The 24,158-nt window shown below is 51.3% G+C and overlaps 1 protein-coding gene across 1 annotated transcript in view; it reads left to right on the top strand.

Moving 5' to 3' along the window:
• The window catches only part of DOCK2 (dedicator of cytokinesis 2), a 358,186-nt gene that overhangs the window by 292,876 nt on the left and 41,152 nt on the right, over positions 1-24,158 (top strand). The window contains exons 31-34 of the mRNA XM_054568066.1: positions 6,618-6,718; positions 6,810-6,868; positions 17,854-18,002; positions 23,508-23,593. Coding sequence (XP_054424041.1) covers positions 6,618-6,718; positions 6,810-6,868; positions 17,854-18,002; positions 23,508-23,593 — 395 coding nt within the window. The remainder of the gene's footprint in view (positions 1-6,617; positions 6,719-6,809; positions 6,869-17,853; positions 18,003-23,507; positions 23,594-24,158) is intronic.

Below are 24,158 nucleotides of genomic sequence, written 5' to 3'. Positions count from 1 at the left end.
CTGTGTGACAACTGCAGGATTAGACTTTCCGTGTCGGAAACTCTGACTGGCCCAGGAATCAGTGGGTACGCCTTGGATGTGCTCTTTGGCTCCAGGAAAATTGTTTCTGCCTCAGGCAGCTGTCTGATTGCTACCAAGATCAGTCTCTCTCCTTGGAAGGCTCTAATTGGCTCTGCATTTGGTAATTCCAGCCTTGGCCTGGAGGCATTTCTGGATTAGCTTCTGGGCACCAGAGCACCTTGGGATATTTTTTTAAAAATAATATTTATTTTTAAAAAGTTTTATTTATTGACTTTAGAGAAAGAGAGGAAGAGGGGGGGAGAGAGAGAGAGAGAAACATCAATTTATTGTTCCACTTATTTATGCATTCATTGGTTGAGTCTTGTATGTGCCCTGACCGGGGATCAAACCCACAACCTTGGTGTATCAGGACGATGCTCAAACCAACTGAGCTGCCCAGGCAGGACAGGATCACTTTTGAACCTGTATGGAGAAGCCTGTGAAATGAAGTTTCCAGGGTATTCCCAGCCATTAGAGGAGGAACGAGGGGCAGGCTTTGTCTTATCACAGGAAATATAACCAGGGATGGTAAAAATAAAATAACAAAATGAAATAAAAGGTGCAAGAAGGAGCACACTGAGAGGAGCACTCTCCAAAGCCCTGAAGAAGTTCACAGAGCCACCTGCCAAGAGGCCCCCAGTGGGACAGCTCCACAGGGCGGAGAGATGGTCATGCCGGGCATGGCTTCTTCGGCCCTGCCGGCTTCAGCTTGAGGCCTAGAGAACCTCTAGCCCGATGTCCCTAACCTGAGTCCACATCTGGAAACTTCCATTCCCGGAATCAACCATGTCCCCAGAACGGTAATGACAGCTGTGCCCTTGTAGCTCAGGGGAGGACACACTGATTGCGTTTCAGCAGCACCAGATGCTGAGCACTTTTTCCCCAGTTGGAATTTGGGGTAAGCAATTCAAGACCATTATGAAGAATCTTGTAGGATCAAAAATTCTTGATCTCTCTGCTGTTAAGGCTGTAGAACGTCAGAGGAACCAGCAGAAACCTTAACCATCAACAAAGGCCAAAGGAAACTGAGAAAGGAGAAGAAAAGTGATTTTAGCGGAGCATAGTGGTAAAAGAATACAAATTCTGGAGTGGAATGAACCTGGACTCAAATACCAGCTTCACCATTCTGTAGCTCTGTGACCCTGGGCAAGTTATTCAACCTCTCATGGCCTCAGTTTCCTGATCTCTAAAGTGTGTTGGGGCAGGGATAATAAGACAAATCTCAGAGTTTCTCTGAAGGATTTACCAACAACACCTGCAGAGTGTGGGAGCAGGGGTTGGGGGGTAGCTCATTAGTGAACTCATTCAGCAAATATTTCCTGAGCACACGCTGGGTTAGACCCAACCCTGGACGTTGGATGTAGAAGAGGGAATAAAAAGACGAGGTTCTTGCCTGCATGATGCTTACATCCAGAGGAGAAGACAGGAGATCATTAGTTGCACTTAAAATCCATCATAAATCCTGCAAACGATGCAATATGGGTGGGTAACGGGTGGATCTCCTTCAGTCTGGGAGAGCTGTGCAGTCTTCCCAGACGTGATGTTTGGACTGAGAGCACAAGCCTGAGGAGGAATTTACCAGGCAGGGACTTCCTCATTCAGTCCTTGCAATGACCTCCTTTAGATTCCATTAGCCTCATTTTCCAGGTGAGGAAACTAAAACTCTGAGGTGCAGGGTAACTAGTCCATGACAACGGAGCTGGAAATTGGATTGGAATCCTGGCAGGCAACCTGAGAGTATCTATGAAAACAAACAATAAAAGCAACAACAACAAAAAATCTGCATAGACCCTGTGCCTACACCATGCCGTTCTAGCAATGGATACTACATTATCGCCGCTCCTGCATAAAGATGTATGAACAAGGATGTCGGTTACAGTGCTGATGCTAAGAAAAAAAACGGTGGAGTCAAGCTAAACGCCTGCAAATTACGGAATTGGTTAAAATGAAAGTGCGCCCTTATAAGAGAACACCATGCGGCAATAAAAGAGAACGAAGCAGGTCCGTATGCTAATGTGGACACATCTGCAAGACAGATTTGTGAGAAAATAGGAAAGTGCAGCAGACTATTTAAAAGACGTCTATACATATATTGGTTTATATATAAATTTTTGAGAGGCTATCCAGAAAATTGTTAAGATTTTCTTCTGGGAAATTAGATGAGGGTCCATGCAAGTAGGATAGAAATAACTTTTTATTATTTAATCTTTTCTATCACTTAATTTTTTTTACTATGAGTGTATTACTTTATAATTTTTTGAGTTAATTAAAGATAACTTAATTATGGTTACACCTAATAGTAGTATGATTTTGGCTGGCTCGATTTCACTGTTTACATCAGTGAAATAAGGGCATTTCATCAGATAACCCTTAAATGTATTCCAGCTGTAACTGTCTATTGTTCTATGATTTCAAAATATTAAATTCCTAATCAAAAATCACCTCACCGCCCCTCCTCGGGGAAAGGGAGCCCTGTGGTTTGCAAAACCCCCTCTGGCTGCTCTGAGCCAGCTGAGCCGTGTATTAGCAGAACCGCCACCAGGCAGCTTGGGGCAGGGAGGAAAGAAAAACCTGAGACCTTTTGAAAGAACTGGAGAATTTCTCTAACAATACAGTGATCAAGAAGTAACACATTTTCTGGAACCCAGCTGTACTCCAGCTATTGTGCTGAATACGGTGTTCAGGATACAAATAAATGGAAGGCGGGACCCTTGGTCCTTACCAGTGGAACTTACCATTGGAAGAGACGGGACACCCAAATAAATACTCTTCGGCCAGCGCCACTGCCAGCCAACACCGCCATTCCTGTGCCGAGTGTCTGCCAGGCGCCGAGCCTATGCTGGATGCCATCATGCTCACATTATTTCATCCAGCATGTATAGCCATCCTTTATGGTAGTTACCATTATTTTTCCCATTTTATAGGTAAGGAAAATGTGGCTCAGAAAGGTCAAGTACAACAAAGACAGCCCAGCCAATAAGAGCTAGAACTGCTACCCACACCCTTGTCTGTGGGACCCTGATGTTTGTGCTTTTAACCACTGGGTGATACCGTCACAGCACGTGACTGGAGCCCGAGGCCAGGTGCGGAACTGTGGACCCCAGCTGCCCTACAGCTGGGAAGGCCTTGTGAAGGCAATTCACCTAGGGCAGGACTCTGATGAAAGAATAAGACTTAGATGCTGTGGGCATGAGAACCACAGCAAGCAAAGCCAAGGAGGCCAAGATGCCCGTGGTGTGTCTGCAGAGCCTGAGCAGACCAGCCCTCCAGAACGGCAGTTGGTTGAGGGCGAAAGGACTGGAAAATGAACGAGGCCTCAAAGGCCAGGTCTGTGCATTTGATTCTTTTCTTCGAGAGCAAAGTCAAGGAAGGGTCAGGGCTGAGGAGGCATGTGAGCGCCCAGTGGTGTCTCGCCGTGGCCGCTGCTCACCTCTCAGACACCGCACGGAGCCGCTGGCCATGACAGCCTTCCCTCCGTTCCAGAGTCGGCCCCACAGAGCCTGTGGCAGGGGCTGGGAGGGAGGCCCTAGGGGGGAGGCCCTGGGGGGCACCAGTTCCTATCCACTAAGAAAAGGGGGCCCTGGATCTACGGTCTCACGGGCCACGAAGATCTTCAAGGAGGAAGACCGGAAGAAAATCAGATCTACTCCTAAGTACACATTGTACCCAGGAGAACGGAACACGTACGTCTACACAAGAAGTTACACATAGATGTTCACAGCAGCATTATTCACAATAGCCAAAAGGTGGGAACAACCCAAATGTCCATCACTGGATGGACAGATAAATAAAAATGTGGTGCAGCCCTGTGACAGGAGAATACTCAGCAATAAAAAGAGATGAAGTAGCGATACACGGGAGCCCGTGGGTGAACCTTGAAAACACTCGGCTGATTGAAAGGTCATGTATTTTACGATGCCACCTCGACGAAACAGCGGACCAGGCAGAGACAAAGTAGATGTGTGGTTGGCAGGGCCTGCGGGGGAGGGAGGAATGGGGAGAGACCACGGATGGGCAGAAGGTATCTTTTGGGGTGATGAAAATGCTCTAAAATTAGATGATGGTGGTAGTTGTACTATATTGTGAATATACTGAAAACCACTAAATTATGCACTTTAAAAAGAGAATGTTATGGTAAGTGAATCATACTTCAATTTAAAAAAAAGAAAATTAGGAATGGGGTGACAGAGAAAATATGTTTGAAGGACTAAGTCAGGTAGAAGAGAGGAGAGCCAGAGGCTCGATTTGATCTGACATGTCTGTGCGTTGCCAGGTACGTTGTGGGGTGGGAGGGCATGTCTGAAATTACTCTCAAAAACAATAGCAATTCAACGCCCTTTCTCCTATACCTATTTCCTATCGTATCCTGACTGTTGTGATGAAATTCCCTAAAATCATACATTTCTCACCTTAAAAATGATCCTTCCCATGTCCTGTGACCAGGCTTCCCCTGTTCCTGGCCTTTTATTCATATCCTGGTCCTAAACGGGAAGGAGTGTAAAGCCTGGGCTTCGCAGGCCAGGTCAGCATGTCTTCAACCCCTGAGTGTCCCGGGGGCGCGGGGAGGAGAGTCTGTTGGCCTGGAGGCCTGCCCCGCCCCTCGCTGTGTGTTTGGATAAGCGTGGTTACTGTGGAAACGCAGGGCTTGGGTTCTGCTTCTAAGGGTCATGGGGAAGGCTTTGCAGGCCTTTGAGGAAGGGAGTAATAGGACCCAGCTTGGTTTAAAAGGTCCTCTGGTCTCTGTGTGGAGAGCTGACTTTAACAGGGGCCACAAGCCAGGAGGGCACCTCACTGTATCCCGGGAGTGGCTCGGTCTTTTGGGCTCTAGGAGATAAGCATTTGAGGAAAGGTCTGTTCCCTCCGCTGAGTGTGGGCAGCACGGGGGAGGGACTGAGGCTCCCTAACCCCTGCCCTGGCCTCACGTGAGGGCAGCACCTGGCAGGTAGACGTTCAATAAATAGGCGTCAGTGCGTCCTCAGCCAAAGACCAACTGTGATGTGTGGAAAGAGCCCTGGGTGTCAGCCAGAAGACCAGGGTTCAAGTCGGTCTCCTCACCTGTAAAAATGGGACTAATAATACCTACCCAGTGTTGACAGCCGGAAGCGGGGAGGCACGGGAAGTGCCTGGCCGCTGGTGAAAATGAAATGTTTGTTTTGTTTCTTTCGTAAACTGGAACACGTTTTCCCTTTGAAAGCAATACCCTGGGCAGCAATGTTGTTGTTATCAAGGGTGGAGCTGCCTTTTACTTAGTCTTGGCATCTGAAACCTCCGATGAACATCTTTGAATTAAGGATGAAGTTCTTAATGGCGGCTGATTTCTCCAGTCAGTTTTCCTCTCCTGCTATGCAGCGCTGACAGGGGGCTGAGAGTGGGTGGGCTTTGCCCAGCCAAGCGGTCCTCCACCTGCTCCGTGCAAGGCCTTGGCATCTTATAGGAATTGCCCTTGAGTACCCCAGGAGCTAGGTTGTACTACTTACTTTGGTACGAAAGGAATCACTAGACCAATGAAAAGAACAATAAGGCTAAAAAATGTGCTATTCAGCTCTTACTGAGATTCACGCCCTTTACACACATCATCTCGTGGCGTCTCTCCAGCAGCCCTCTGTGGCGGGCTCAGAGGGTGCCCCTCTTGCAGGTGGGCTCCTGAGGCTCAGCAATGCTTTGGTGCAGGTCTCTGCCTCTCCGGTTCTGTAGCCTGCGTCGTCGGTGCCGCTGTCACTGCGGCTGATCCCTTGGAGCACTTGCCCTGCGCTGACCCTCTGGTACCTGCTTCATCACGAGCCAGAGGACTGGCTTCTAGTGTGAGTCCTTGCATTTCACACCCGCAGACCATGTGAATGTTGGAATTAGGACAAGCCTGTATCTAAGCTGGGTCCTCCATGGTCCCTGTCCTCAAAGGAGCATCAAAATCACCCAGAATGCTTGGAAACACACAGCTGTCGGGGGTCTGACTCAGCGGGTCTCGGGTGGGGCCAGGGAATTTGCATTTCTAACAAGTTTCCAGGTGATGCTTCTGGCCTGGGGCCACATTGTGAGAGCCTTGAACTAAGGGTAAGGAGAAGACAAACTATTCTAAGACAGCACGGTTTTTCTGGCTGGACCTACGAGCTGCCAGGGTTAATTTCGGGAGGACTTCCAGAGAGGCCCAGAGCCCCTGCGGTACTTGTCCCTCCGCACCATCTAATGCAAAGGCAGAGGAATCAGCTCGCGGAACACCCAGCTGGGGCGAGTTAGAGGCCTCTCACAAAACGAAATGAAGCAAAGCAAAGCAAAGCAAAGCAAAACAAAAAGCGGCCCTAAAATCCTTCTCCTTGCCCGGATCCTGTTGTCAGAGAGGGGCCTTGGTCAGCGCCCAGGCAAATCCATCCATTGTCCTCGGGTTGGCCGGGATGTTAATTTCAGAGTCAGGGCCAGTTAGAAAATTGCAGTGCACAGAATTAAACTGGTTCTGCTCCTGTCTCCTGCCATCTTTATAAATTATTCACATTACCCAGCATTGAATATGCCTTCCCACTTCAGACCCGCTCCGTGACTGCTCTCTTCTCTTTCATTTACAGCTGTGGAATAACTATTTTCATCTGGCGGTGGCTTTTATCACTCAGGATTCTCTGCAGCTGGAGCAGTTCTCACACGCCAAATACAACAAAATCCTGAATAAGTAGGTTGCATATTTGGATCTCCTGGGGGGGGAGGTGTCATGGGAGTCTCTGAGATGGTGCCTGAAGCAGACTTTTTTCCGCCCCTCCTAGGTACGGAGACATGAGACGGCTAATTGGCTTCTCCATTCGAGATATGTGGTACAAGCTTGGTGAGTAGGCACATGCATCCAGACAGACACATCTGCGCCAGCCAAGCTCCTTCTTGAAAACCATCTGTTAGAGGGTCCCAGGGTTTCCGGCGGTGGGAACTTGAGATAACAGTTTATCACTGTATGCACCCCCCGGGTCCTTAATGAGTGTCTGATGAGAGAGGGTGCTCACGCTCACCCCCACCCCCTACCCCCTACCCCCAACCCCCAACCCCCACCCCCTACCCCCTACCCCCAACCCCCCACCCCCCAACCCCCACCCCCTACCCCCACCCCCACCCCCTACCCCCTACCCCCAACCCCCAACCCCTACCCCCACCCCCAACCCCACCCCCAACCCCCACCCCCTACCCCCAACCCCCACCCCCAACCCCCACCCCCAGCCAGCTGTGGAGCTGCTTCTGCTTGGTGCCCCGAGGGGCTAAGATTTCCAATTGGAATTTATAAGGAGGAAGAAGGTAGGACTGCTGGGGGAGCTCATGTGCTTCTACATCACACTCATGCTTCCTGCTGATGGGTGGACTGTCCTGCATCCCGCTTCTTATGTGATGTGTGATCTACAAAAGACCCTCCAACCTCATGGGGAGAATTGGTTCTATGGAAGAGCGGGGTCTTTTGTGACACGACCTGAGCCGGAAGGTGGCCCCAGAAGCTGCCCCCGCCTGGGCGAGCTGCAGGCGTCCTGTATGAGCTGAGTGGTGCCGGTGGGAAGAGAGATGGAATCAGGGAGACTTGGAGAGTCTGAGTCAGGCAATCTGTGCTAAGGCAATCTTTTTTAATCTTCACATTACCTTCTGCAAGATGGAAACCCCGCCCCCCCCCTTTTATTGATCAGGAAACTCAGAGTGGGAAGTAAGTGGCTTAAGATCAAGCAGCTGCAAATCCCAGAGCCTGATTTTGCTTCCATGAGGGTGGGGGCTGCAGAACTTGCTCAAGGCCTGAATCTCGCTCTGTAAATACGTGCTGAAAGGGCAAAGGGAGGGATGGACGGACGGATGGATGGGATAGGAACAAGTAATGAAGTATTTCCGCCTCTGATTTTTGGAGTCCCCCTTGACTCTCTGCTGCTGAAGTGCTCTGCCCTAGGCTGGGATGTTGACCCTCTTCAGCTGAGACACCTGCAGGGACTGTGCCTGTCTCTTGGATTCAACTTAAATTACCTGCCTGACTTTGCTTCTTGCTTCCCCAGGCCCTTGGTGTCTTTCAGTCCCCGTCTGCTTGGGGACAGCAGTTTGTTGCCCTTTCAGGCAGGCCTGTTCCTGCAGGGGAAGCACAGGCAACCGGCAGTCGGTCTGGGATCTCTGCTGGCTGCACCCTCGGACTCGGGCTGAGAGCACATACTGGGAACAGGGGGGCAGGGCTGTGAGTTGGCTCCTAAGATCAAAGCGAGAGCAGGGAGCGGGGCCCAGAACAGGCTGCCACATCTCTGCCTTGGGCCTTGCCCTGTCATTTGCAGGCTGTGAGGCCCGAAAGGAGGGGACTGGGTGACCCTGGGTCTCAGCAGTCGGGGGGCCTTCTCTGAGCGTCGGCTTATGAGGGTCGTACGTGCAAACGTGGAGAGGATGAGAGCAGGGAGGCCACGTCGATGTCAGAATTTTTATCAGTATTTTCCCCCTTGCCCCACCAGGAGAGAAATTAATTTTCCTCTTCTGGCCCCTTAATCATCCATGCTAGGCCTGGATCACTAGGGCCCAGGGCAGGTGACATAAAAGAGTAAAGGGGCTGGGATACGGGAAACCAACAGGATTTCCATCACAGAAGGTGCTGTCAGCACATGGGGTTGGATACGTTTTTGTTGTAGGGGCTGCCCTGTGCATTGTAGGATATTTAGTAGCATCTCTGACCTCTGCCCACTAGGTCCCAGCAGCATTTTTCTAATTGTGACCAAAAAAGTCTCTCTCTAGACACTGCCAAATCTCCCCGGGGCGGGGGGGAGGGGGCTGGGATGTGAGGATGGAGGGGAGGTGCAAAATTACCCCTATTGGAAAGCCATTGTCATAAAGAAACACCATCTCCGCCCTGTTTCGCTAGAAAAGCATGCCTTTCTCCATCTATCTTTTGTCTCTCCACATCGGATAAGGATGGGGCTATCAGAAGCATTTTATGTTTCCTTTGCCATCACTCTGCAACAGGAAAGACAGAAAAGCATTGCAAGCTCAGGCCTACCTGGTCGCCGCACCTGGCCTCAGGGTCAGGAGCCCGGGCAGGAGCAGCTGGGCACGGGGCAAAGTGAGGCAGACTTACCAGTCGAAAGGGGCCGTTGCTGTCTGGCACTGGCTGATTGCTGTTCTATTAGAATGCCAGGCTGATGTTGTCAGAGCTTCTGGTTTTTCAAAAGAAGCCAAGGAACAGAATTTTTAAATGCCTTTTCCAATTTATGAATAGTGATAACTAATTGAATGTCTTTAAAACATTGAACATGCCCCGTGAAACACAGGGCCCAGATTTAGTTTGCCTATGAGTTTGCATTTTTTGCTTTACAATAGCACAGCCTAGAGAAAGCCCTGGTGGGCTTCCCCACCCGGGTCCACCCGCCATGCCCCTGGCGTTGCCAGAGTCGCAAAACAGGGATCTGTGCTTTGTCTGCCTCTAGCTCTGCACACAGCCTGCTCTTCCCTGAGTGTCCTTCATGGTCATTGTTTTGCACACACAAGATTTTATTTAGATATAGATTACGTTTTGGCAGGCTTTCCTGCGCTCCCAATTATGCTGAGGACTGAAAAGATGTTACCAAATATTCCACCTGCTTAGAACCACAGAATATCAGAGCTGGAAGGGCCCTTTAGAGATCATATTGTCCAGCATTTTCCAAATGTTTATTTTTAGCTAAGGAGCAATTAAAAAAAAAATCTCATGCTCCGTACATAAATTGAATGAAAGCTGAGCTATTCTAATTGAAGTGGGGTCGGGACCCCACAGCCCATTATAATAGGTCGCTCCTGAGCTCCCCACGTAGACCCCTGAGGGTCTTCTGGGGAGAAATCCTGAAGCACTTCAGATAATATTTTGAAGCTACAGTTCTGGTGAAGCCCAGCATTTTACCAGTGAGGAAACTGAGGCTCAGAGAGCAGAAGAGGTGAGTCCAAGGTCATATGACAGATTGGAGGCATTCAGGCCGAGCGCTCTGGCCTGAGGGTTTGTCTTAAAGTATCACAGACTCCTTGCTTTTTGCGAATACCTGTAGAGTGAATTAAAGCAATTAAAAGATACATTTGTCAGGGTCTGGCCAGTTGTAAGAACAAGACCACCGACTGTGGCTGCGTCGATCCTTCCTTCTGGGAAAGTCAGAGCCAGCGCTGCTCTAGGATGCAGGGCAGGTGAGGCGGCCTTGCCTTCGGGCATCCATTCCTGCAGCATCACTCTGCTAAAGATCCAGCCTCCCGGGCACACCGTTGCACTGGCGCACCGTTCTGGGGATGGCCACCCCGTCGCTGCTCCCGCCAAGCCCACCTCCGTCGAGGGAGGCAGAGTGTCCCCGAAGGAAATCTTTACAGACTCATGGAGAGGTCAGACAAAGCCACCAATGTCCACCACAGACAAGACGGGCAAAGGATGCTTTCACAAACATGGCTACCTGCCTCACCTCTTGGCCCGGACTCCCAGGAAGAGGAAAGTAGTGTGTCACCAGCCAGAAGGGGGTTTTCTGTTACTCATCAGTCACCTGGCTGCCTCTTCTTGCCTGCTTCCCTCAGGAATAAGAGAATGGGAAGCGGAGGCCAGCTGAGTGAATGGATGGCTCCCTATGCCCCCCTCCGCCCCCCCTTCCCTCAGATGCTGGCATGAGCATGCTTCCTCCCAGCATGCAAATGAGGTGAACTTGCTAATCCAAACCAGGACAAATCACTGTATACACTGGGGGCCGATGCAGTGAGAACACTGCACTGGGTAATGATAGGTTTTAAAGTGCAGTTCACGGAGTAGCCAGACAGAGTGAAGCTTAGAAGCTGTCTGTTGCCAATGCGGCTGAGTGCCCACACCATAGCCATTCTCCCTTCTTCCCGGCTAACTGAGCCCCGATTTTTTTTTTCATGCTCACAATTTGCTCAGTTAACAATGTCTTCTAGCAGGTGACGGCCTTGTGACCCCACTCCATCTGATGAGAATCGGCACAAACTTGTGGGACTTCAGGAAAACATTTTTTCCCCCAGTTAGAACAGAAGGGAGTGGGACAAATTCAATAAGCACAACACGTTTTTTTGTCTACAGTCCTTCCTCCTCTTTCTTTCTGGGAAACCGCGGGATGCCAGAATGCACAGTGCCCCCTTAAAGCCGTGAAGACAAGAGTCACATGGTAAGGGTGGAGGCGTGGCTCTGGAGGAAGAAAACTAAAGCAGAATTTACCCAGTTTAGCTTGGTAATCAGATTTCTGTTCACCCATAACTGAGGCATCTCCTAGTTCAACCCCCGGATTTTACAGCTGAGGTCACTGCAGCCCAGAGAGGCACGAGCACAGTCCCAAGGTCAACAACAAATCAGTGACTCAGCTGAGGAGAAAGAACCTGTCCCTTGACCCCAAGTCTACTGCTCTGACTAATGCTTTTTTTTTTTCAGAATATGCAAATTATTTTCAAAGGCTGTGAAATAGCAAGCTTACTCTGTTTTCCAAAGACTACTGATAATAAGTAGATCATAATGCGCGTCGAGTGGTTCAATTTTGTTTTAATACCCAAAGTAATCAGGGCATCATCACCATGATCATCAGTATCATCTTTTTCTCCTCATCAGGAAACATTTGAGCAACCCATGATTTTAAGACAGCTAATTGCAAAGATAATCTCAGGCTTGAAGATTATTTAACACTCTTCAGGGAAAAGTCTGGATGAAAAGTGTGTGAGTGTGTGTGTGCGCACTTTTGTGGGAGCGGGGAGGTGCGGCGAGGCCTCGATGGGGAGAAGGACCCCACGTTGGTACAGGACCCCGCCACCGCAGGGTTAATGCCATTTGTGTTTTGGATCCTGGGAAGATGCCAGATGTGATATACTTTCCCTGATAGTGTAGCATCTTCACATTTGTTTCTGCTTGGAGTGAAGCGATACACATTCTGTCAAAATGGTTTTGCTCTTAACCACTCCACACTCACTTAGGTTAACATCAGGCTGCTGTGTTAACCGTCTTTGCAGGAAATAGGACAAATGCCATCGGCTAGCATCATGGCCTCAGTTGTGGGGAGGTCGCTCCTGGTAGAGCTGTGAGGCCACTGGGGCATTACTTTCTAGCCATCCACAGGGCGCCCAGCTGGGCACTAAACTCCAGGGCAGGATGGGGGAGACGGGGAAGCATGAGGCACCGTCCCTGCCCCGCCAGGAAGAGCCACCATCTAAATCCACAAGCAGAACAAACAATTAAAGATCCAACCAAGAGTATGTTCTTCAAGGCAAAGCATGTGGTAGAAACCCAGAAGTTCAGGTCAACGGGAAATAAGTGAGGAAAATGAGGATGGCTCCATCAGGATCCATGGCTCCTGAATGAGACCCCTGGGTGGCCTATGTCAGGACTGAAAGAACAGGAGAAAGGTCAGGTATTTCAGGAGGGCAACCAACCTCAGCAAGCACGGCCTTTTTGGGTAGGGGAGAAGCTGCTGGGAAGAAACAGGAAATGGGATTAGAGAGGCGTCTTATCTGTCCATCCATCCGTTCATTCATTCATTCACTCACTTAACAACAAAAATGAAGCACTGTCATAGGCAGAATGATAGCTCCCCAAAGATGTCCATGCCCTGATCCCCAGAACCTGTGGGTATATGATCTTATGGGGCAGAGTCGATTTTTCAGGCATGATTAATCTAAGGATCTTGATGATGGGGAGAGTATCTTGGACTGTCTAGGTGGAACCAATGTGATTACAGGGTCCTTTCAAGTGAACAAGGAGGCAGGCGAGTCAGGGAGAGACTTTAGGAAGCTACGTTGCTGCTTTGAAGACAGAGGAAGGGACCATGAGCCAAAGAATGTGCGTGGCCTCTAGAAGCTGGAAAATGGAAGGAAACAGTTTCTTCCTTAGCCCTCCAGAAGGAACTCAGCCCTCACCACACTTTGGATTTAGCCTCGTGAAACTCATTTCAGACTTCCGACCTCCGAAAGTATAGGATAATAAATTTATGCAGTGTGAGGCCACCAAGTTAGTGGTGGTTCATAACAGTGGCAAAGGAAGCGAATAGAAGCACCCTCTGAATGCCAGGCACTATGCCCGTGGCTGGGATGACTCCTGAGAGCAGCAAGAGGTTCAGTCCCTGACCTCACGGGCTCGTGGTCGTTGCACTGATAGCAACACACTCATCACAGAGCTATTTAATTATGGTTGCAAAAGGGAAATAACTGTGGAGCAGGCGTTTGGGGCTCCCAGAGAATCTATAAAGGACTCCTGCCCAGTGAGCACACTGAAGCTGGCCCCACTGAGGCAGAGGCGGCCCTGAGCGCCAGAGCGGTGCCTCCTGCAGAGCTAGAACACGAGCCACCCATCTACATGCAAATGCGCTAGTGTCCACCTTTTATAAAAAGTAAAAGAGAAACAGAGAAATTAGTATTAGCAATTTATTTTATTTAACCCCGTATTCCAAGGTGTTAGCATGTTCGCATGTTCTGAATATAAGACATTATTAAGATGTTACTTTTGTTTTCCAACAAAAGTAAGATGTTTTTTTTTTTTTTTCCAAAAAAAGTAAGATGTTACTTTGGGTTTTAGACACTTAGAGCACACCTCTCAACTTCGACTAGCCTTATTTCAAGTCCTCAAAAGACACATGTGGCCAGAAGCTCCTGCGCTGACCAGAAGGACCTTAGAGAATGAGTAGGATTTACCTGGGTGGCCGGAGGGTGGTGGTAAATGTGGGGGACAGGTTCTGAGTGGGGGTGGGGTCAGGGAGAGGGAAGGGAGAGCGTGGCGGACAGAGGAGGGCGTGTGTGTGGGCCCGAGGAGGGGCGGGCGGTGAGCCGGGGTGGGGTGGGGGGAAGAAGGGCAGGGAAGGCAGGGCAGCTGGGCGAGAGGACAGAATAGGGTATGGAGAGGGAGCGCCAGACCAAACCGCCTGCAGAGCTCCACCCCAAGAGCAACAGAAACCATGCAGGGATTGTAAGCCGTGGATTGACATGATCAGAACAGGCCTTTTCAGACACCTTTCAGGAGAGATTACAAAATACTTGGATGATATAGAGGGGGTTTTGGGGGTCGTAAATGTCAGCCATGGCAGACAGGCTACATCTATCCTGACCCTCTCTCCAGCTCTTGACTCCAGAGGTGAACAAATAAACTGACCGGCCTGAAAAACTCATGAAAAGCTTCAGCAGGCTCCATGAGGTTGGACCGTGTCCTTTCGTGTTGCCTTTTACAAAACCCAGCACAGGCTGAGCTTGTTGTATTGACAATCAAGATGATGATCACAACCAATATTAACACTTGCTGAGCCTCTCTAATGAGCCAGGCGCTAGGTAAAGCCCTTTGCTTAAATGAAGTCTTTTAAGCTCCTGAACAATTCTACCACGCAGGGATTAGTACTACCTGCACTTTACGGATGAGATAGCGGAGGTACAGGGAAGGTAATTGACAGGCACAAAGCCACACGGCCATAGAGAGGCAGAGGCCGGGCCCGACCCAGGTTGTGGGGCTCAGAGGTTCTGCAGGGCCTGTAGGGACGCGGGTGCCGAGCGCATCCTGGGCGATGAGGAGAGAGCTGACCGCCCACCTGGGCACAGTACCAGAAGGAAGCAGGGGTCTCCACTCTTTCCTCCCTTTTTGAACTCAGTGACCTTTTTCTGAATAGCCCAGCTCTATGTCAGAGTCCCCAGGAGGCGGGCAGGACCCTGGAATCTGGAGGAGCGATACTCGCCCTCATTCCTGTTCATCTCAGAGCCTGTGCCAGCCTCCCAAGTGCCACATAGTCTCAGCTAGAGTGCCTTGTCCCCTATTTCATAAGGTCAGGGACTCGCCCAACTTCCTTCTCAGTCAAGTTCACCACTGTCTCCTTCCTTCCTCTTTCCCTCCCTTCCTCCTGGCCCTCTTCCTTCCTGTTTTGCGAGGTCACCTTCCCAGTGCCCTCAGACCCCTGACATTCCTTCTCAGCCTGCCCCCAGAGAGACGACAGAGGAGGTCACTGCACAAATGAGACCCGAGGCAAGAGTGCAGAGACGGTGCTCTGCCCGCACCTGCAGCTCAGCTCCGAACCTGGAGCCTTGTCCCACCGCGCCCTTCCCCGCGGCTTGAGTAACCCAGCATTAGGATCTATCCTGCTGGCTCACTGGCACTTTAAAACCTTTTCTAATTGCTGTCTGTTCCCAGTGAGGTTCAGCCTCCATTATACGAAAAAGACCCCTCACTAATTCCCTTTCTTCCCTTTTTTCAAATACAGCGGCAGGTGTGTCTCTTGAATGAGGATTTTGTTTTCCAAATGAGTTTGCATTCAATTAGCCACAAATATATTGTGTGTGTGCACAGGTGTGTGCCTCTGTGTACACACACGCGTGCGCACACACGTCGGGATTACCTAAACACAAAGTCTAATGTGCTCAAATTCCATTTCTGGTGTAAATGGATAAAACCTCTTCACAGGGCATCGTCGGGGCCATTAGGATCACACTGTATTTAGAGATCAGCCGTTCTCTCTCTTCCCTTTCCCTGTTCTCCCCAACATCAACTGACTGCAAAGAGCACAAGTCAAATGTATCTAAGAAATCCCTGGTCTGCGGCGTGTCTGCTCTTTATTTTAAACCACCTTAAATATATCCTTATCATACCCAGTGCCCTCCAGTATTCCAAAGGCCTTTGTTGCATAAGCAATTTCTCTGTCCCGTGGCGGCTTATCTGACAGTTTCCCATTTACCTTCTACTTATTATTGCACTCGACTTTGAATTTTAAAACCCCACTGTGGGTGTAAAGGATCTTGAAGGACGAAATCAGAAACCTAGATTAGCAATTACTATAAATCTGCAAGAAAGTAAAATGTATATGTATAAATAATATAAATTTAAGTATGTATATTTTTTTTTCCTATTTGCACCAAAGCGAAGACTTGAGGCTCTAGTGCAATCCAAATGCGTCATCTGCTGAAGCCGATATCCAGGGAAAGGGTCTTTACCTTTCACTCAGCTCTCTGCCTGACGTCACCATTTCGTTCTCACTAACTGAATGTATTCCTAGGGCGATGCCTTTTTAATCTGAATTCTGGGGAAATGCTCCAACATTAAGCCTCATTTAGGCTGAATGGAAATTCCTTTTCCTGCTGCCTTCCCTCCTGTCTCCTTTCCTCGGCTGTCACTGGAAGCCACAGCACCAGGCTCTGGGCTCCCACCTGAGTTTCTGCACCCGGGGGGGCACTCAGCCCCAGGCAAAGCCCACCACTGTTTGCCCTGACAGCAGAGAACATGGGCTTCCTGGGTCTGAAACTCAGGAGCAGAAAGAGGTGGCCACTGATGAAACACCCGGGGGTCGGCTTCAATGACAGGGTTGCTTGGCTGTGCTCGCCCTCGCTCCCCAGGAAGTCCCGCAGTCCCTCGGTGCCCCCTCCCCTTCTCTTTGCCCCATCTGACGGTTGTGTTCTGAGGAGGCTGCTCAGTTCTGCTCAGCAAGGCCACCCTTCGCAGCTCATTTTGGCCAAGGCTCCCAACAGTAATAGCTTATACCATAGAAAGCGTACCACGTGCCAAGCAGGACACCTGCTAAATAATAATTCATTTATTCCTCCATAAAACCCTATGACATAAATACCACTACTCTCCCATGTTACAGATGGGGACACTGAGGCCCAAGAGTGATATCAACCCGCTCAGCATCACAAAGCTAGTTGATGGTGGAGTCAATGTACAAAATCAGGCGATCTAGCACCAGAATCAGCGCCCTTAACCACTGGACAACACTACCTGGGCACTGGGCGCTGATTCTTCCGGGTTCTGTGCCTGGTACACACAGACATATTTTTACATGGTCTCAACAGGTGGGCATTGCTATTGCATTTTCATCAGATGCATACACAATTCACATAGCTATGGAGTGTAGGAGCTAGACAAATTTACTTCCTCATTCAACAGACATTTAGTGAATATCCAATATGCCTTGTGCTCAGTGCCACAAATACATACACGGTTTCTACTCTCATGAAGCTCTCGGTGGGGGAGGCAGCTGTTTATCAAAGGATTCCACAAATAAAGACCACATTGCAAAGTTGGGTGAGAAGACGGAACACAAGGAGCCCATGCAGGGTGCCTGACCTAGCTGGGGTGGGGTGGGCTGGGCGCGTGGTGGAGGCTTTTCTCGGGACATCCTTCCACAGGGACCCATGCAGGGGAAGCCAGGTGGTAATTGGGGTTGTGGGGAGCAGTGTTGGGTGCAGCCGGAAAAATATCAACAAAGGAGCAGCGTGTGCACAGGCATGGCGGTGGAGAAGGCAAGGAGAGTTTGTGATACCAGAACCAGGTCCACGTGGCTGGAAAGCCAAGGGCGAGGGGAGGGGGCGCAGGGATGCCTTGCAATGAGGAGGAAGAAATGGAAGGCTGCCGTTCCTCTGCCGCTGAAGTAATGTTTTAATCCCAACTAGCCCACTGACCACGCTATTGTTGCAGATCCTTAGCGGCAAATTTCATGTGTTTCATGAAGCAGTTGATAAAAAGCATGCCTTCCACGCCTCAGAAGCACAGTTTGCGCCGCAGACAGGCATAATTTCTAATATCCCTGTGGCTGACTCTCACTGACACATTCCATCCGGCCCTGTTTGCAAAGGAGATCACGCAGGTGAAAACCCTTAGAAACGGGGACGTGCTTTACACACAGCTGTGTGATTATCCTTAATAACAGAGCTCGTTCGGATGATGCATGTGTCTCTTGCAGGAGTTAATATATGTAAAGTGTTCGAAAGGGTGCCTGGCTCTGGGTAAACAACTGTATGTGTGTTAGCTATTGTTTTTCCCGTCCCCCTTCTGGTTTTCTGTCTCCCCAGGCTTGGTCTGGCGAGCATGTGCGTCATGCAAACCGTCTGATGAGCTGTGCCCGTCTTCTCTTTCAGGCCAGAACAAATTCTGCTTCATCCCGGGCATGGTGGGACCTATATTAGAGATGACACTTATCCCTGAGGCTGAGCTCCGGAAAGCCACCATACCAATCTTCTTCGACATGATGTTGTGTGAATATCAAAAGAGTGGGGATTTCAAAAAGGTAAAAAATGAGCCTGCAAATTCACGCCAGCGTCCCTAATCCCCAGCCCGTTTTCCCATAATGATATCTCCCTTCCATCTGCCTGGGCTCCAGTCAGCGGCTTGACGGGAGGGTGGGGACATTTCTCCCTGTGCCCGGAATGAGCTGGCAGATTGGATTTGGTCAGTATTTTATCAATGCTCTCCTGCCTGAGGCCAAGATTAAAATGTGCTTTCTTGCTGTGTATCAGCTGGGTCCCTCTCAGTTGCATGAGAATCCCTCGTCCCTACCTGAGTGTGCGGGGTGTCCAGAGGCCCACCCCTCCCCCCACCTCACCCCAGCCTCTGGCACTTTCTCTTCCTGGATAAGGTGGCAAATCGATATTGTCTAGAGAGAGCTTACCCTGCCAGGTGTCACACTCAGCCTTGCATCAAAGGTGACAAAAAACAGCTCAGGGGCCATAGCTCGGGAGGGCTGGAGGCCCCTCCACGGTGATAGGTGATGTGCCCCAGGGCATGGGGAGTGAGCAGCTTGTGTGAGGCCAGGTCACTGGCCCAGTATTTTCATTGAAAATCAGGCCAGATGTGAAGGGTGAGGACCATTTTCTGGGTCTATTCACTCTAGACACTTCTGGCAGTGGAATAAGCGCCCATTTCCACGGCAGGCTCCTGGCAGTGCACAGTAGTTTAGCCCGCTGAGGAAGACTGGCTTTCGGGTCCTGTGGAGGCTGCCTGCTCAGGGGTGCGGTCCCCTCCCACCGCACCCCCCCAGCCTCTCAGCCCGCCTTCGCTCCTGCTGTTTTCCCCTAACTGGGCTCCTCCCCTTCCTTTCCCTTCCCTTCCCCAGAACCTCGGCCTCGCTCCATACCATATCCTGCCACCAGGTAATTTTTCTTAGAACGGGAACTTCCAGGGCCGCAGGTTCCGAACAGCTTTTCCTAAAGTTCCGCAGGCATGTGCCCCGCCCCTTTGCTCGTGGGTTCTCTAACCTTCGCCTCGAGAGCCCACGCCAGTTAGCCTGCGCTCAGGGCCCTCCCCGCTCTGACCCCAGTCAGACTTTTGCACATTTCAGCCTTTTCTCATGTCGTGAGCCTGTCCCATGTCCCCTGTAAACATGCGGGCACCAGCTGGCTTAGAAGAGCTCCTGGGACAAGGGTGCAAAAGAAGCACCCCAAGTTCCTGATGTCCCCAAAGGAGAGCAAGCCGCAGCCATTTCTGGATTAGGTCCCGGCAGCTGTTTGGTGGCCTCGTGGCTTCAGAGGTCCGCCTGTAATGTGCTTGTCTTGCCCTAAAGGATTTCCTCCTGTGGCGTCCCCATGACGTGCACCCACCTGTTTTCCATAAGCAGGGTCAGCCTGAGGCTCCACACTCTGGGCATTCGCTCATCGCAAGCACATTCCCCAATTGCTTCTTTGTTTCTCCTTTATCGAAAGAGACAGGCCAGTCAGGCTGACTGACGGGGCAGCTGCCCGTGTGGAAACCAGCTGGCGCGCCTGGTGGTTGCTCAGCCGTGGGATGAGCAGATGCAGGCGTGGCTGCTCGATTCAGAGTAAGCGGCCACAGAAAGTAGCCCAGGAAAGGGCAGAGACAAGGCCCCCAGGAGCCCCAAGCCACCCTGACAGCTGGGCCCACAATGAACCCCAGAACTGGGGTCTGAAACGAGAAGGCATCGCATGCAAACTGGCGTTCGTGCATGATGCCAAAGCAATCAGATAAGAGGAGAACCAGGTGGCTGGAAGATGACAGGGTTTCCTTTCTAAAATGTGGGTTTCTTAAAGGAGCTAGCAGAGCCCAGGGGAAACTTAGCAGGGCCCTTGCTGCCAGCTCCCACGGGGCCGTCGGCCTGATTCCCGACGTCCTGCTCTCTTGCTGCCCTGCCTGTGCTTGGCTCTTCCTCGATTCCCATGCCTGCAGCGATCGCAGTCATGCTTCTGGGGCGGCCTCGCCTTTCAGGAAGGCCTCCCCTGCTTCCTGGGGCTGTGGTTCATTGGGGTGCAAAACTCACAGGTTTGTTCCAGCAGGAGTTAGGCTCCGGGGGCTCAGGGAGTGAGCGTGGGGAGGAGGCCCAGGGCAGCCCCTCTCTCTGTGCTGAGTTCCTTCTGCAACATCATTGCCAGATTTTCCTGGCTCCCCCTCTGGCCTTAATTAGACAGCCGACGCGTTTGACTGACATAACCATTACCCCTCCTGAGTACAGCGCTTCACTCCAGATCATGTGTGGACAAGGAAGACCCGGCACTAGTGGCCTCGGGCTGGCCACACTGTGGCCGGCATGAATGACTGCGTCCCAGCCGGGGTGGCATGCCTCTCGTCCTCCTGCAGGTGGCCTGGGCCTTTCACCTGGGCCTCAGAACACTGCTGCGAGCCCTGGGAGGGTCGAACCTGGTCTCTCCGCCCTGGACTGCTAGCCCCGGTCGCATGCCTGACACGGACGTGGCGAGTGCCACATCCACGTTCCCGTTCCGAGCACCTCCCTGCCACATTTCAGAGGAAGAGCCTCGGCCCTGGGAGGGACATCGTGGAGAACGTGCTCCCCACGTGGTGATGGGAGGGGTGGCCCGCTGCCTTGGCTGCCGTAAGACTAAACGAGAGTACGCTGCCAGCGACGAGGGCCACCTCAACAATGTCCTGAGGCTAACTGCTCACAAGCTTGGAGCGCCTACTATGTGCCATGTGCCAAGCTGGCCTTTTCCACGTGTTTTCCTGTTAACTTCTCCCAGCCACGATGATACAGCTGGCGCTGTTTGAAATCTCCACTTAAGAGACGAGAAAACTGAGCCCCAAAAAGGCTTAGTGACTTGCTCAGGGTCCCCTGGCAGAGAAAAAGTCAGAGCAAGACTCAGACCAAGTCTGTTTGATGCCAGAGGCTGTGGTCATAGCCACACGAAAGCACAGCACCTGCCTGGGAGCAGGAGACCTTCACTGTCCCGTCTCCCCACCCCGGAGGGCTCAGGCGTGGCGGGTGCGGTGTCACCCAGCTCTGCACATCCCTGGCACCCTGTAATTTCCCTCCCCGCAGGCTCTTTTGTGACCCGAGACAAGTGCTTATTTGCCCCATCCTCTTCTCGGCTCCAAAGGAGTTTACCTCAGGAGGAGGAGTTCACCACTGAACAACTCAGACAAGAAAAAATACGGCTTTTCTCCTCCAAAGCTGCTTTCCAGAACCACTCAGCAGTCAGAACCTTAACGTTAGCCGTCGACACAGAAACTCAGCCAACCCCGGCACATGCCTGGGCTCGGGCACCCCCTAGTGCTTTATACATGACATCTCCCCAGTCCCCCAACTACCCCAGGCAGAAGGTGCGCTGATGGCATTGATAGGGGCTGCCGCGCTGTGGCCCCCAGGCCAAATCTGTCCTGCCACCTGTTTTTATAAACGAAGTTGTGTTGGAATCCAGCCGCAGCTGATATGTTCTGTATTGTCGGGGGTTGCTTTTGTGCTACAGCAGCAGAGTTGAGCAGATGTGGCTGACTGACTGGCAAAGCCTAAAATAGTTACTGCCTGACCCTTTATAGAAAACATTCACTGACCCCTGTCATAAAATGTGAAATTGAAGACTCGAAAGACCCAATTATTCTCCCGAAATGGTGGAGGGAATGGAGGAGCGTTTAAGGCAGAGAGCCTGGCGTCAGGGCCTGTGCTTGCAGTCCCGTGGCTGTATTTCTTCCTGCCGCAGGCTCAGCACAGTTGACATCTCTGATCAGGATGGCCCCCCACCCCACTCTGGAGAGTGCATGATGCAGAAAAATGCTTCACAGGATGTGTGACAGAAGGGGCGTGGTCCACGTGCAGCCCAGACCCTCACCTGATTGGCTCCCCCATCCAGGCCTCTGTTCTTATTCCTGTCCTTCCTTCCTTCCTTCCCTCCTTCCTTCCTTCCCTCATTCCTTCCTTCCAGCTTCTGGTCCTTTCCGTTGACCTTTAGCACACAAAAGTGAGGGGACAGTGGCCCTGTGGATGGCTTGTAAACCAGGGGGAAGCGACTCTGGTCCCTGCCTTTCATCACCTAAGATCCTGGCTAAGTGGACTGGGTCTGGTCCTGGTGGACTGGGAAGAGCCAGCCAAAAGGCCTCTGCCGTTCACCTGAGACTGCAGACAAGCCACTTAAACTCTGAGCCTCTACTTCTTCATCTGTAATTACAACGGACACTTATGGAGGGTAGTGCCAAGCAGGGCTGGCTGCTTTTCATGCATTGTCACAGTTAAAGGCAATGCTCCTCCTCCAGCCCTCATGGAGTTATTGTGAAGACTTGCATAAAATGTCTGGGTTAGGAACCAGGAGTCCCCAGAGGCTCCCGTGACCTTGGTGACCGTCACCAAGGGCCTCCTGCCCTTCTCCAGGTGCCAGGTTCTCGCTTGAAATGGGTGTTGAGTGCACTGCATGATTTGCACAGATGCCCCACGGTGTGATAGTAAAACAGGACAAACCATTTTGCACTAAAGTCCCATAAAAGAGACACCTTATGAACCTTCAAAATATTGAGTAAGCCACACACTCACCTGGGTGGAAGTTGGGAGACAGAACACTCTCTGACTTCAGTGTTACAAGATTTGGTAGAACTGTTAGTACAGACTTTGAAGTCACTTCGCCAGTCTGACCTCTGATCATTACAGTCGTCACCCGTCTTGACTTTCTAAGACGTCAGCTCGTGTAAATGGTACAGCGTCAGGTATGGCTGGATCCAGGGTCTCAAAAACGGCATCAGGTTTCGGTCTCTCTCCGTCCCCTCCTCTCTGCCTTCCTCTGCATTGGCGTCATTCTCAGGCAGGCTCTTTCACCGTGGTCCTCCCCAGCAGTCTCAGGCTCACAGCCTTCAATGGTCAAGGAGACCAGAAAGACTGTTCGCTAAGAGATTCAACAAAGCCTCACATTTGGAATGCACTGGCTGCATCTGGGCCTTTAACAATCCCAGGGCCTGGATGCAGAAAGATACTGATGAGGAACTAGGCCTGGGTCCTGTACCCACACCTGGAGCTAGGGAGGTAGGGTGAGCCCACCTGAGTCCCACAGACTGGGATCAGGGTTGTGCGAGCCCCAGACTATGGAGAAGGGAACACTAGGCAGGCAGAAATACCTGCTGCCCGGGACAGTGCGCCGCTCCCTGGAGAGGCAGCCCTCTGCTGCATCCCCCCCTCCCTCCCACCTCGTGCCTTGGCACACGCCCTGCCCTCTGCTGGGAACGTCCTTTCCCTTTTCTCTCTCCTACAAAATTTCACCATCAACTTTGGGAACATGCTCGAGTGACAGGGGCTGCGAGCTTTCGCTGACCCTCCGTTCCCTCCCCTTTCTCTCTCCCATGCCCGTCTCTGTGCTCCAGCCTGTACCCTCTACTTTCCTCTTCGCTCCCTAGGAACTCCTAAAAGGCGCCCAGAGAGTCCCGTTCCATCTTGCAGTCCTACTTCCTAGCACTAACCTGGGAGAGGACAGGCGCTCCCTAACGTTTTGGTTAAAATAACGAACTGACTGATTTCAACGTTCATCCTTCTAGTGTTGTTAGTGTTGATTTTCGTCTCTGACTTCCTCAGTTTGAGAACGAGATCATCCTCAAGCTGGACCACGAGGTGGAAGGGGGCCGCGGGGACGAGCAGTACATGCAGCTGCTGGAGTCCATGTAAGTCCAGGGCCCGCGGGGAAGGCGCGGGGAGGCCGGCAGAGCTGGGCGCTCAGGACGCCAGGGGGCTCTGGAGGCTCCGTCCGCCCCTGGATGCTCATGGGTATGGAGGAACCGCCATTTTTGGAAGAAGCCTCGCATCTCTCCGGAGTGGCTATTTCTTTGATAGCGACGGAATGGGAAAGATAAAAAAAGAAACTTTCCTCTGTTGGGAAGAAGGAAACAGCCCACCCAAATGTTCGCGTATGTTACCTCTTAGCTGTGGAATGATGCTGCTGTGTTTCCTTTTTTTCTTTCTTAATCGATGGCAGATATTGACCGTGAGCAACACGTACAGATCCTCGCAGTGAGGGGCGCCAGCACAGTACCCTGTCTGTATTGTCTCGCTTTGTCACCTTCACTCTCTGATCCCCATTACACAGAGGTGGCCCCTGAGGCTCAGGCTGTCTCTTGTCCAAGGAAACGAGGACAAGTTAGTGAGTGGACATGCTGGGACCCGAGCCTGACTCTGCCTGACCCCAGCAGCGGACAGTGGGCAGCATCGGGAGCGCCGCACTTGGTGTCA

This window comes from Pteronotus mesoamericanus, unplaced genomic scaffold (genome assembly GCF_021234165.1).
Source record: "Pteronotus mesoamericanus isolate MK-2021 breed Mesoamerican mustached bat unplaced genomic scaffold, CSHL_Meso_final contig_2, whole genome shotgun sequence".
Classification (NCBI taxonomy): Eukaryota; Metazoa; Chordata; class Mammalia; order Chiroptera; family Mormoopidae; genus Pteronotus; species Pteronotus mesoamericanus.
The sequence above is the reverse complement of the archived record's forward strand: the minus strand, read 5'-3'. Positions and strand labels throughout refer to the sequence as shown.